The sequence below is a fragment of the Fundulus heteroclitus genome, chromosome 3 (assembly GCF_011125445.2).
Source record: "Fundulus heteroclitus isolate FHET01 chromosome 3, MU-UCD_Fhet_4.1, whole genome shotgun sequence".
Lineage (NCBI taxonomy): Eukaryota > Metazoa > Chordata > Actinopteri > Cyprinodontiformes > Fundulidae > Fundulus > Fundulus heteroclitus.
Window position 1 is genome coordinate 23,379,596 of NC_046363.1, and position 14,841 is coordinate 23,394,436.

Here is a 14,841-nt window from a genome sequence, read left to right on the forward strand (position 1 = left end):
CTTTTGCTTTTGCAATAATAGTCAATCTTATTGGAAGTCCATTTTTCATAGTTTATTGTTTCTTTTGGCAAAACTTTGCTACCCAACTCTCTTGTTGCAATACTGGTATGAGAAAAGAGCTCTTCTTTTTGGGGATGGTGATAGCTAAAAAAAAAATGTATCCTACGGATGTAGGAACTGGACTTTGTGTCTACATATACTCTGTGGACGGGAGAAATGTCTTAACATGTTGGAGAGACTGAGAGCGTATAATGAAGAGAGAGGAGCAGAGTTTGATAAGACTGGGACCTTTTTTTATTATTTCCCTAAAGGCAATGATTCAGTCTTTAGCAACGTTGTGAACTTCACTTAATGTCTACCAGTATGATGAACTCATCAAATCATTTTATCTTTATTCTCTTTTTTCCTGTACCTTATCTTTTTTGTCAAACTCATGTCGCCTGGTTTAGTTGTTTTTTTTTCTTTTTCCATGTGTTCCCCTTTATTTTTGTATGTTTTGCTTATACTCTGGAAAAAATTTAATAAACATATACACAGAAAAATGTAAAGTGAAAAGAAAGGACTATATTGTTTTTAAGAAATGTAACTAATGAACCTCTCAATTCAGTACTTTGTACAGCAAGCTTTTACTGCAGTTACAGCTGCAAGTCTTTTAAAAGAATGTTTCTACGAGTTTGAACATCTGGAGACCGAAGTTTTTGCCCATTCTTCATATCTAGTAGCTCAAGTTCAGTCATATTGGATGGGGAGCATCTGTGAGTATTAATTTAAAGTCGTGCCACAGATTCTCAACTGGATTTAAGTCTGGACTCTCAATCAATCAAGACTTTATTCATAAAGTGCTTTATAGTAACTCAGCCAAAGAGTTGCACAGTTGAATAAAGAATGAGAGTTAAAATCATGATACTAAAAGCCTCAAGCCTGAAAGGCCTCTGTCTCTCCCAGTCACAAGTCGGGTCCACCAAGAGGATTTGATCTGCAGATCTCAGAGCTCTACAAGGATGATAACGATCTGGAAGATCAGGAGGTGCCAGACGATTTAAACATTTAGAAGTGTAAAATTTCAAAATCCGTTCTAGAAGAACTGGCAGCCAGTGAAGAGAACGCGATATCGGAGTAGATGCTCACACCGTCTCATCCTTGTTAGAGGCGGGCAGCTGAAATGTGGAGCAGCCAGAGACGGCGGAGGAGAGCGTGGTAGATCCCGCTGTAAAGGGTGTTGCAGTAGACTTTGACTAGGCCGTTCAACAAAACATGAATAGGATTTGATATAAACCTTCTCCACTGCAGCTCTAGGCGCCTATTCTGTTGTCGTTGTCCAGCTGAAAGGATCAACGTCGGCCACGGTCATAAATCTTCTCCTCCATGATAGCTTCCTGACTAGCTTCCTTGTGCGTGATGCTGCCACCACAGCGTTTCAGTGTGGGGATGGTGTGTTCAGGGTAATGTGCGGTGTTTGTTAGCACACATTTCATGCTGAAAGGTCTGTTCAGGCTTTATCTGATCAGAGAACCTGCTTCCACATGTCTGCTGTGCTTCCTACTTGACTCCTTGCAGACAGGAAAAGGTAGTTTCAGCAACTAGCTTTCTTCTTGCCACTCTTTAAAGCAGCACATTTATGTAACAAGTAACATTTTTAACTTAACGTATCCTCACACAGAGGGCAGCATTTACGACAGTGCTATTTTCAAAAGGTCCTGTAGAGGGAGCACGTCTCGAAGATTACTTGGTGCTGCTTTAAATGGACCAAATTTGTGGAGCGCATGGTTGATGGCTCTTCCAGCTCCTCCAGAGTCACCATGAGCCTCTTGGCTGCTACTCAGTCACATTAAGTGGACATCCATCTGTTAGTATGTCTCTAGTAGTGCAGGTTCTGTTTTCAGAAGATGATTCCTGTGAGATGTTTAAGTCTTATGTCCTTACCCCATAAAACCCAACATATTTCTCCTTGATCTTGATCTGCTCCTTGGTCTTTATGACGCTCTAATCTGGTCCACTTGGTTGGTATTTATTTTATTTGGGGGTCTCAAAGTAAAGGGGACTGAATACATGCGCAAGTCAGACTTTTCAGATATTTTCTGTCAAATTTAAGAAAGTGATGTATTGGTTTTTTCACAAAAGCTCAATCAAATGCGTTGAAGTATGTTTAAAACGTCACAGAATGTGATAAAAGTAATCCCAGAAAATAAAAATGTTTAACTCTGCCTGATCTGTCTGGTTGAGCAGATTTATTAGGAACACATCATGTGCTTTGATTCAGCCCGGTTTTACCCCAATTGGACGCATTTCTAATAAGATTTGCATGGGTGTGTTTGTGTGTCTCCAGGTGTGACCAAAGTGGACTACGGTGACATCTCATCTCGCTCTGGCCTGAGACACAAGCTCCAGTGTAAGCCCTTCAGCTGGTATTTGGAGAACGTCTACCCCGACTCCCAGATCCCCAGGCACTATTACTCCCTGGGAGAGGTACTCTCACCCACACACACAGACCACACCACTGTCCGCGGTGCTTTTGTAAGCGATCCTTACTTTGATCTGTGTGGCTTTGCCTCAGATCCGGAACGTGGAGACCAACCAGTGCTTGGACAACATGGCCCGCAAGGAAAATGAGAAGGTTGGCATTTTCAACTGCCACGGCATGGGAGGCAACCAGGTAAGGAGGCAGTTCCTGCTGCAACGAACGACCCTCCTAAAATAAGCGTGGAAGTGGCTGGCAATGTAAAGCAAAGTCGTTTTTCAGCAGTTCATCGCAGCATAATTGAAACGAACTTCATTTATTTTAAACGGGTCACATGCAACAGATCAAAGGTCAGGTTTTCAGACAGTAATGGTTATTAATCAATACAAAGTAATGGCTGGAAAGATTAACAAGATGAAAACTGGGACGTAATTTGAAACAAATTATTATATTATTGCTCAAATATTTGTAGAAAATAACATTTTCCTTTTAAGATATTTAACTTCAAAAGTAAAAGTAAATCAAATTATGCTGCGCTGTTTTTCATTTAACATTTTTCCCCCAAATCTGCTTCTGGGGCGAGACTTTCGACAATAAAACATCTGGGTGGATGTACAAGGCTTCGCATTAAGCACTTTACTCCAGTTTATTAGTTCAGTTCTGCAGGTGGAGTTTAACCCACTAAACACGCGTCGTGTTCGGTGTTTAGATACTTTCTTCTTGACATACCAGGTATCAAACATACTTTTTCCCTTCTGTGTTTATATAGCTGATACAGGGCTTTGCAGGAGTATTAAAACCCTCTGCTTGTTTTTCTCATGTTACAAAAACAAACTTCTCTGTGTTTTATTAGGACTTCATAAGAGGGATCAACACAGGGTAGGGCATAATTGTGAGGAGAATAAAAACCCAAAATACAAAATGTGAGAGATGGACTGTGAGTGTTATATTTATTTATTAAGCTGTTCTGTGAAGATCTCAGAGGTTTGAGAGAAAACATTAGTGAGCAAACACTAATTTTATCACAAAACTGGATCCCTTGCTGAAAAGGGCGGTTCAGCACCACCAGATAAAAACAGAAATGTAATTAGTCGGTTTGAAGCTTGCCAAAGGGCACGATTCAGAAAGCAGCATCACGAAGACCGAGGAACTCAGCAGGGAGATCTAGCCAAGCTCTGGACATCTCACTGGCAGCGGCAGCTTAGCATTATTCACAGAGGAGAGCCAAGAGGCCCATGGTCACTCTGGAGGAGCTGCAGGGATCCCAGCTCAGGTGTGAGAACATGTTGAGAGGACACCCTCTAGTCTTGCTCTCCGCAAATCTGGGCTTTGTGGAAAAGCGGCAAGGAGAAATGAATTACAGGTAGAAGTTAGAGAGGTAGGTTAAGATTTGGCAGATACAGCAAACAGCAGCATGTGGAGCAAGGTTATCTAAGATGAGGCAAAATTGAACCTTTTTGGCACACTGACCAGTGTGTGTGTGCACATCGCTGTGGACTCACCTTCCCCTCTGGGAAACATGGTGGCATCATTGCGCTGTGTAGAAGCTTTTCTTCAGCAGGAACAGAGAAACATTGTTAGATGAACGTAGCGTCTTGCAGCTGTAAATGCGGCAAAAAATATTTTCTACTAAACAGGGACTCGCTGTCATTTCACTTCCACTTCATGACGGCGTACTTTGTGTTTGCCAAATAAAGCCTTAATAAGATTTGTTGACAAAATAAGAACACGTTTAACAGGTGTGAAGGCTTTCGCAAGGCACTATATCTGTCTGGAGCTGCCACACCAGTATGTTTTCTATAAGGATGATTTGAATGTGCAAAAACGATGCAAATCAGCAACAATGTTCCTCCGTGGCTTGAAATAACGCCACTAATGTCCAGGATTTAGTCGTTTGGCTTATAATCGTTGTGCAGAAGCTACTTTGGGACGTCCCAAACTGAGAGCCTTTTGTGAAGTTGTTACAGTAAACATTTTCTGTTTTCTGTTTGCATTTAACCGTTTCTGCTCCAAAGTCTGGTTCTGAACCTGCGAATGAGCCTTTAAATGAGCTCCTTGAAGGACCCGTGTTTGTGCTTGCGTGACCTGCAGGTTTTCTCCTACACGGCCAACAAGGAGATCCGGACAGACGACTTGTGTTTAGATGTGTCCAAGCTAAACGGGCCCGTCATGATGCTCAAGTGTCATCACCTTAAAGGCAACCAGCTGTGGGAATACGACCCTGTGGTGAGTGGGAGAGATCTCTGACGAGGCTGTGCGATATCAGGGGGGTTTAAGATTTCTGCTCTGAGTGCTGGCGATGTAAACAAAGTCCCCTCACATGTGCCCATCCCCCCCCCCCCACCCCCTGCAGAAGCTGACTCTGGTCCACGTCAACAGTAACCAGTGTCTGGACAAGGCCAGCGAGGAGGACAGCCAGGTGCCCAGCGTCAGAGACTGCACACACTCCCGTTCCCAGCAGTGGCTGCTGCGCAACGTCACACTACCCGAGGTCTTCTGACCACGCTCCGCACACTCCCAAACGCACACTCCCCCCCCCCACACACACACACACACAGAGCGGGCCCAGAGCGAGCAGGCGGACGAGCGGGGCATGTTTCATTCAATCTGGGCGCGAGGACAGAGACTTCCCTGGAGGGGATTCAGGAGGACGGATGGGACGGTACTACATCTGCCAGAGATCGGAGGAAGGAGAGTCTTCAAGCTTCCTGTGGACTGTGGAGACTCCCCCCTCAGAGACCATATCTGTCGTTTTACACCTCTTTTCTTTTTGTTTTTTTGTTTTTTTTTTAAGAAGAGATTTTAAGAGTGACTGGTTCCTGCAGGCGAATCCAGAACCGTGGAGACGAGGTTCAGCACACAGCCTTCCCTCAGCTCATCACCCCAACGTTTACTGACTGCCTCCGATCAGCGTGCGTGCACTTACCTGTGTGTCTGAACTGAGATGAATGTAAGCTTTTAGAAGGGGCCTGAACATTTGTTTGTTTTCCTTAAATTCTTGTTTGTTTGTTTGTTTGTTTTTTTTATTTAATTTTATAACTGATATTGAACGTGAACTCATATGAAGAAGGATGCATGTTTGACTGCGTGTGTGAGTGGTTATGTCTTGTGTGTGGCTGCGTGTGTGTGTGTGTGTGTGTGTGTGTGTGTGTGTGTGTGTGTGTGTGTGTGTGTGGACGTGTCGGAGCCCCTCCTTGCGGTCTTGCAGCAGCGTATGTCCCCCCCTGGTGTCGCAGCTCGGTATCTCGTCTCACAGACTGAAGCCTCCACGCTGAGAGGGTGGGATTGTGGGCACGTCGTATAAACAAAAAAAAAAACGAAAAAGAGAGAAAAACTCAACCCGACGTCTGCCAACAGCAGAAACGTAGAGATAGAGAAATATGTTTTGTGATATCTTCAGATTTCTATGTCCCGTTTTTACATGCCTTGTCTGTTTCTACTGTTTCGGTAACCCTTTTAGTTTGTTTTCTTTGAGGACGCGCGGCCGACGCCCTCGCCAACACCAACAGGCTACTTGGATATTTAACTGAAACTTACTGCCTACTGTAGTGTTTAACCATTAGAGGCGCTTCAGTGAAACACTACAAAGCCACACGCTCTCTGTGAAAGGCAGTTCCTAACGCTGCATCTCAGTAGATGAGAATATCATGAAAAACGATGTCTCAGTAACTCCATTTAAAAAGGGCAAACCCAAAGAGTATGTAGATAACTTACTCATGTTGATTAATTCCAATATAACTTTTGACGGTTCAGGCTTACTGCTAAGAAACCCCCAAATTGGTTTCTCAGGAAGTTGGAATATTACGTTTTGTTTTCCAAACACAGGAACGTCGGGGTTATTGAATTGCACGTCCAAGTGTCGTACGGCGCATGTCCTGAGTCGGGGTTCCTACAGCGTCCACGCTGCGTGGCATGTAGGCGATCCGCCTGTGGCTCGGCTTAACGAGCAGCTGTCCTCTCATCTGCATCGCTGCCTCCGCTGTTTCTCTTCTTCTTCTCCACAATGCTCCACAGATTCTATGTGGGCAGGCGGCGAGTCTTGCTGGTAAAGGAAATGAGCATCTTCATCTGTGAAGGGGAAGCCTAAGGGGCTCTGAAGGGTCCTAATAGGTGCCTGCACTGACTTTAGGCTCGGGGGGGGGGGGCACATGACACGTCACCCAAAATCATCCTCCACCATGGAAACGTCACTCTGGGGATCGTGTGCCTCTGCACTCTTCCTCTAGACTCTGGGACCTCGATTTCCAAATGAAATTTAAACTTTCTGAGGTCTCTGGTTCAGGACTGCCTTAACACAAGAAATGTGACCGCTGTAGCTTGAGTCCTGGATCCCTCTGTGGGTGGTGGCTGTTTGATGGTCTGACTCCCAGTAAATCTCCCCCGACATCCTAAATGGGCTTTGTTTCATGATCCTTTCAAGGCTGCTGGTATCCCTTTGTTTCTTCCTCATTTTTTCCTTCCACTAAGCTTTCCATTATCATGCTTGGGTGCAGAACACTGAGCAGCCATCTTGTTTTTAGCTTTGAGCCTTTTTTGGGGGGGTCAGTGACTCCGCTGGATAACATCTTAATTCACAGTTTTCTCTATAATGTTGGAGAAAACAACATTTCTGTATTAAAACTCGTTTTTGTGTTGGTCCTGTGTAATATTCTAATTTTCTGCTAAACTGAATTTTGGGGTTTCTTTTGTTGTGCACCATGATGAACATAAAAAAGTAATAATTACCCGCTGTAATGGGTGTTTTAAATAGCGGGTTTTTGAGTTACTGAAACAAATTAACTTTTCAGTGAAAGTCGAATTTATTGAGATGCAAAAGTGATCCCATATCGACCTCTATCAGAAAATACACTCCAAGGGCTTCTCTCCTGCAGTGGAGTGTGTGGAAGCACCTGTTTTTCCTTCATCTTTATTCATTAGGTCAAACTTTATTTTATTTAATTCTTTTTTTTATTCATTTTTTAGCAGCAAAGAGCCCATACTGCTGAGTAACGATCAGCATATCCACACCGGCAGCAGTGCAGCTGCTGTAAGGATACATAAGCAGTGTTTATTTGGTGTTTTAGAAAAATAAACAGTAAGCGTATAAATGTGGAGACTTAGAAGGGAGCAGACGATATATCTTAACGCATAATCACGTCTTGTTTTGCAAGTTTACCTGCAGTATTTCTGGATTCATATTTCAGTCTCTGTCAACAGAGCCATTATCATCTCAACCATCACAATACTGTTTATTTTTGTCTTGTTTTTGTTTGTTTTTTTGTCACTCCTGCTGCTGTAAGTCAGAGCACGAGTCATTTTGTAAAGGTTTGAAACATTTCTGCTTCCTCCAGTGGAGGAAGGGTTTACGCGCCATGCAGGCTTTCCTTTGGACGGCGGCACGGAGAGAGGAGGCCGTCGACTGGACTTTCATATCTGAGCGAGCGAGTGACTGTGACGGTGAAGATGTTTTTTGATAGTGAGACTGAGGGAGTGCATCATTTGTTCCCATGTTGGGGGGGCCGGGAGAGGGCGGGGTTAAAAAGCAACTGACATGTCCAGGCTTCCACACTGAGCTGATCCAAATGTAGAAAATAAAGGTGAACAGGTTTACAGAAGAACTGGAGGAGCGTGTTGATTTTTCTGCACAAACATGCCGACAAGCGTCCAGTCGGAAAGGTTAATGTCAAATTAACGATGGGGTCTAATTCTAATGATTATCACAGTATAAAACGAGCACTGAGGGCCGCTGTGTGGCCTAGTGGGTGGAGCGAACCCTTGTCCGTGGATCCGTCCCACATTCAGCTTCCAGTTCAAGCTGTTCTATTTTCTTCTCCCTCGTAGAAACCTTTCCCCTCCCGCCACCAACAGAATACAGGTCGCTATTGTCACCACACCCTAAAAACGAGAATTGGGCACACAAGTTGAACTTATTGGGGTTTTCTTCAATCGACACAGGGTCAATGTTATCCACACAAGCTCAAATATATACATACAAGTCCACTAAGGCTTGAATAACTATTCAACACACCTTGGGCGGGGTTAATGTTGGGGCTATTACAGAAGCTTAAAGTCTGCCTGTTTCATCCATTCCTAAAGCTTTGACGTCTTCCTGATCATCTTTCCAGTTGTGTCCGTGTTTCAGTCATCTAGCTCCAGGGTCTGCAGCTACAGTCCTGAAGAGTCAGTCTCTGCCTCATTTAAATAAATCCTTGTTCTATCACGCTGGCAGCAAAAAAGACCCCGGGCATGACACTACCACTACCGTGCTTTATCCCTAAACAAAGTAAACCACCATGCTTGTCTTTTGCTGCTGGTTTCCTAGGTTTGAAGCCTTTATAGCTCAGTCTTCTGACCATAAATCCTTTCTCCCATGGGAGCAGATGAGTTTCAGGTCTGGATTTTGGACCAAGTGCTTCCTTTTGGTTCAGCAACTTCTAAGTATGTATGAAACGACAAAAGGTGGCTTATTGAAAATCACACTAAATTCTATGAAACAAAATTATTCAAAACAGGAACTCATTGCACCCCAACAAAGAACAATTCAGCTAAATCATCAACGGGCTAAAATTATTATGACATCCTTGTTCATGATGGATGTACCAAAGCCTGAAAACAGAATAACTGCGTTGAATTTCCACAACAGAAAAGAAACTAAAAGTACCGGTAACGTGTTTTCAGATCTATTCATTACATTGGAAACTATGTGCTCGTTTTTTTTACAACATATTCCACAAATATAAACATCCTGTAGAAAGAAAATGTATCCACCTTCTTATTGCAAAAGTAATTATTTTAATTACACAGACTGATATGTCTGAAGCCTCTGTGGTAATTTTAATAGTTTTCACACTTACAGCTAACGGAAGCACAACAGTTAAGATTTAAGAGATTTCATTTAGAACAAAATTAGAACAAAATAATAAACATTTTTATTCAGGAATGGGAGCTTTAATGGAAAGTAGGGTTTTAACACCTCAATAAAGGTATTTATTTTCCAAAGGTTCTTTTTAATCTGACAAATGAGCCTCACTAGAAAGCATGTACTGATTTGCTGAATAAGGAATGTAGTAGATATCAAAAAGTTGTCTTCTTTCAAAAGGTCAGGTAATGTTTGCTCCAATTGTTTTATTTGGCTGAGCAGATTTTCAAAAATTGCAGAACTCTGCTCTTTTTTTGACCCCAACTCTTGTATTTCTTCTATAATTTCACCCATTATTTAGTGTTCTGTCAGCATAATATTGCGTTATTATTGAAATATTAACGGCAGTCAGGCTTTTCTTTTCGTGGGGCCTGATTGAGCCTGAATGATCTTGTAAGTGGGTGCAAAGCAACCGCAGGATCCCACCGTCACGCTGCTGTAAGCCATCGCTGCGCGTTGAAAAGATGAACCATTTCCATCTCTGCAACAGTGAGAACGGAGCGACGGCCTGAGGGATGGGTCTGCGCTGAAACCTGACAAGTCTGGTGGGACTGTTCTCCGGCCTATTAATAAACATGAAGGTCCAGTCGGTGTGAAGGGGAGGGAGGCAGAGAGAGAGAGAGAGAGAGCCGGGCCGAGTGTTTGATGCAGGGCGGATTATTCAAACTCCTGCTCTCAATCGGATGAATTATTCATCTGGGAGGATTTGGGTCCAACGAGAGCCATCAGGAAGACATATTAGACAACAGCTTTTAGCGCACGCTTGCAAAAATGTGTTGATGCGTGTGGTTTTATTTTCAGACGGCAGCTGATCATCTAGTGGATGCAGTCGTCTCTTATTTTCACTGATCCAGCTCAGCGCCGTGAAGGGAGAGCAAAAGAGGAAAGCGTCAGGCTCTGTTTGCAAATTAAACTAATGACGCTGCTGGTGACGAGATATAGATCTCGGCTCAGGAAGACTCTGCTCTGGTTTTGTGTCACAGACTTCTTCAGAAGTGTGTGCAGCCTTTTGAGTTGAATCAAGCTGCGGTCCGGAGGGGAAACTCCAAGAAAAGACGAGAGGATGGCATCTTGATCAGAGCAGCCGGGGGGACTTTGTTGTCTCAGATTTGTGTCCTTCAAACCTAGCAGATATGTCTGAGAGCAGCTTCTTGATCAGTTTGGAGGCTTTGAGTCTCTCCTCATTGGTCCAGTTTCAAAAACTTTTCTAGTAATTATTATTTTTATTTCCAATAAATTAGTTGTAGGAGAAAGGAGGATATTAGATCAAGAAGGACTAGACCATGTTGTCCATCCGCCAAAGCTGACAGATTATGGTATTATCCAAACAAGAGTCATCACTTCTAGTTTTCTCCCATTTCTTTATCTTCATAAGCTTTTATCTAGCAACAGGGAACTTTAATTCAGTGTTGTTGATCAAAACAGTCAGACAGACTTTCAAGCCCTTAAAAGTCACTTATGTTTCACTTCAATCACAAAAACTCATTAGCATCTGTTTAGAAATGCACCCTGGCTTAAACGCTCTGTAAATGCAGCCATGCTTTTACTTATTGGGGAAATTATAATAAAATTGTGATTTTGATTTCAAAAAGAATGCATTTTTGTTGCCATATCATCCGCCCTGATAATAAAGTAGAAACAACATAAGTTGTTTCCCGAGGTGTTGAAGGTTGGTGATGAAGCAGGAGACCCGGAAGAACAGGTCAGTTTAGTCCAAGGTCGTCTTGACTTGCCGTATTTTTATCGAGTTAATTCAAACCCATTTAACTCTCTTTGAGTCTCTGACTTCTTTGAAAATAAAATAGCCTAAAGGAAAAAAATAAGAGTTAAGTTTTAGACTTAGACAACTTTATTTGTCATTTTATATGCACAGAGTGCGTACAGAGTGAAATTTCGTTGCATACAGCTTGTAAATTGCAGTGAAATTAGATTACAGCATAAGGAGCAGCAGTGATTCAAATGTGAAACAATTGAAATGTCGACAATGCAGGAGAAGTAGCAGTGTACAGGTGAGTATTTTTAAAACCATTTGTATGAATTGATTGTGCAAAGGGCATTTGTGCAAGAATACAGGTTGTAAATTACAGTAACTTTAAATTACAGTGTAAGGTGCAGCAGTTTTACCGTTTAAACCTTTTTTTTTTTTTGCATACAATGACTCTGAAAAGAGTTCATACCCTTTTAAAATTATAAGAAATTATTCTGACCTAACCAATTTAAACAGCTGTAAAAGAATAAATAAAAAAAAAAAAACATGCAAAAATGTGCACGACCCTACAGGAAACTTTGCTGAAAATATACAAAGTGATGAATCCTTTTGGGGGATAACTAAGTTCCTTTACACCAATAAAGGATAAAACTACCATAGTCTGTGAGAGAGGATGTCATTTTATAGATGATTTATGTTTCTACAGAGCGTGCCGTCTTTACTGGCAACCCTGGTAAAGATTCGTGTCAATGCTTTAAAATAAATGTCTCTTTTTTATTAAAGCAATTTTTCGAACAATAGCACCAGCAGAACAATTAATGGCGCACCTGCTCTTAATACTTTACATTGCCCTTTTGCCAAGAGGAGAGCAATTATTGTTCCAAAATATTTCACAAGGTTGGAGCACAAAGCAAGAGGGATCTTTGGCTCTTTTTACACAATCCTGGGTCTTCTCACCACCCAATAGGTTCTCTGTAGGCTTTCAGTCTAAATGGACCATTTAAATGCTGATAGAGATGGTCTATCCTACTGAAACCTTAAGTTTTTATTTATTTATTTATTTAACAATATCCTGGCTTTTGGCTCCATCAAGGTTCAAGACCCATGTTGTCACAGACTCTCCACTGGGTCTGACAATACAAAGGAGAGGGAGGGGTATTCAACATATTTGTCCTTTATTTTGCACCAAACCAACCTGGACTGCGGCACACAAGATTGATTAAAGTCCAGGAAGAGGCTGGCAAACTCCACACTGCTACGTCTCAAATGGCCGGGTGGAAAAGACATTATCCCTTCAGGCCTTCAAACAGCTGATGGGTTCATATTAAGGGCAACAGCGAGAGAAATGGGCCTCTGTTGCATTCATTTCAACACCATGAAAACGAGAAGCCATGATACTGACTAAGAAATTTCTTTGAAAGTCAATAATTCTTTGAGTCTTATAGGATATGTTCGGGATTTCAATTATCTTGGCTCTGGAAAGCTGGCTGAACAGTTATTTCCCAAAGTCAAACATATTTCCTTATATTAAAAAAGCTGTTAGTTTCACTTTAAAAAGTCACATCACCAGCTTCAAACCCACAGAGCTTCAACTAACGCAAAGTCATGCCTCCGTCCCATTTGGTCTTTCCTTTAATGATTCACGCCTCTCAGAGAGGCCTGATCTGACCCTGTGGTTTCCTTCAGGGTTTTTCCTTAAGCTCAGAGATCAGCGTGTCTGTTAAATAATTTTCACTTCTCTTTAAACATTTACAATAAATCTAATTAATTTTACGAGGGCAGGGACAGCAGTGAATGAATCAGTGAGCTGTTTTTTTTTTTTTTTTTTTCTGGAAAGATGCCCGACTTCAGCAGCAGCCTCTGTTGGAGCATTTCACAGATTTGATATTTATGCTGTCCATCTGTCCCGAGCTGCACTGACACATCGACCATCTGTAAAGCCTTTACAGAACAGATGACACCGTCTGCCTCGGCTCTCACAAAGACAGAGGAAGTTGCTGCTCTGCTCGTCTAGAAAAACACTAGTTTGCTTGTTCGGATGATTCACGACGTGAGATCAGCTCTTTCTAAATGTGTTTTAAAGTCAAAAAATTGTGCTCTATGATGACAACCTCCCACTTTCTTTTTTTTTTTTCTTCCAACAGATTACAAGAGTAAGACACCATTAAAAGGTTTCCTTCTCTGCTTTTCGAACGTACCAGGAAATGGCTCTCCACCGAAACTGTCAGGTCTGATAAGGAGAAGATTAAAAACAGAAGTAGCTTGTTTAAAGTTTGCTACACGACATGTAGGAGATACATGTGGAGGAAATGGCTCTTAGAAGCGTGACATTCTGAATAAACCATCCACGGCGTAGCGTGGTAGTGGCAGCATCATGCTGTGGGGATGCATCAGGGATGCAGCAGGGACAAGGAAGCAGGTCAGAGATGATGGGAAGATGGATGGAGCTGAACGGCAGCAATGATCGTAAGCATAGAGCCGGAGCTACAACAGGTTGCTTTAGATCGCAGCATGTTCATGTGCAGGAATGGCCTGACCAAAGTCCAGCCCTAAATCCCACAGAGGCTCAGTGGAGTTTCAGCTCTGTTCATTTAGGAAACCGCAATCGTGATCTGTGATGAAAACCTCACTCTATTCCATCAGCTTTTAATGATCAAGTCCCTTTATGAGGTTTCCTTCGACAACCGCAAACCTATAAAGACAGACGTCCATCCAAACTGGAAGGGAGTGCAAGGAGGGCATTAATCAGTGGCCGCATCCAAAAACATCTTTTTGGGTAAGGACACTTCAGCCAGAGTGTTGTCTTCTAAGGTGGACAAATATAAGATCTGTCCAGGGACAACAGATGAAAAAATAGCCTTTTGGCTAATTCTGGTGCATTTGCAGCAATGCCAATTAATGCACACTGTCCCTGTCAAATAAATAAAAGAAAATGGAAGTGCGTCCGCCATGATAAAGTGCTGTCCAAATAGTGCAGTCAGTAAGGAAGGAGGTAGGGAAAAGAGGCTGTATGCTTCCTTTCATAGTTCCTTTAGCATAGGGAGCTTACGATGTCCCCTACCCACGCTAAGGAGCTTTAAGGAATCCCACAATCCTTTGCGTGACATGACAATTCAGCACAACCCCCCAACAGAAGTCAACCAAAATGGCCAGAGAGCGTGCACTTTGGGGAAGGCTGGAGTCCTTGATTTGACCCGCTCCATCCACGTGCGTTTTCGTCACATAGTGACAGAGTTAAAGGCTTTCCAGAATCAGCCCAGCAGTCCAAAGCTCCTTCCATCCCCACGATGGTGTTCTTACCAGGGCTTTGAACCGGTTCAAGGAACAAAAACGAAAACCGGGAACTTTTTGTATTTTACAGGGAACAGAAACGAAACCGGAAACGTTATTTTTTATGTTCTGGAACTGGAACACTTATTTAAAAATAATGGTAACCGGTTAATACCGGTTTCATTGTTAATACCGGTTTTATTTCGTTGCTCAAAGTTTTCGTTGCCTAATTAACTAAAAAAAAAAAAAAAACGAATTATTTTCCTGCGCACGTTTAACCTGACTCCGCCAGCTGTATGCGGAGCGACATACAGCTGGCAGAGTCAGGTTAGTGCACGTTACCATGACGGCTGAAGTTCACTTCCTGTGTGACATCACATCACACATTCGCTGACTGAATGGAGAGAGTGGTGTCTCCACTAGAGCTACACATCTTAAATAAGAGGTAAATTACGATCCATCGTTAAGTAAAACGCTCATTCCAAACACAATATCAATAGTTATATT

The 14,841-nt window shown here is 42.5% G+C and overlaps 1 protein-coding gene across 1 annotated transcript in view; it reads left to right on the top strand.

Annotated features, from left to right (window-relative positions):
* The window catches only part of galnt1 (UDP-N-acetyl-alpha-D-galactosamine:polypeptide N-acetylgalactosaminyltransferase 1), a 70,519-nt gene extending 62,464 nt beyond the window's left edge, over positions 1 to 8,055 (top strand). The window contains exons 11-14 of the mRNA XM_036133401.1: positions 2,327 to 2,466; positions 2,555 to 2,653; positions 4,550 to 4,684; positions 4,812 to 8,055. Of these exons, the coding sequence (XP_035989294.1) occupies positions 2,327 to 2,466; positions 2,555 to 2,653; positions 4,550 to 4,684; positions 4,812 to 4,958 (521 nt within the window). The 3' untranslated portion in view covers positions 4,959 to 8,055. The remainder of the gene's footprint in view (positions 1 to 2,326; positions 2,467 to 2,554; positions 2,654 to 4,549; positions 4,685 to 4,811) is intronic.
* Positions 8,056 to 14,841: the final 6,786 nt, after the last annotated feature.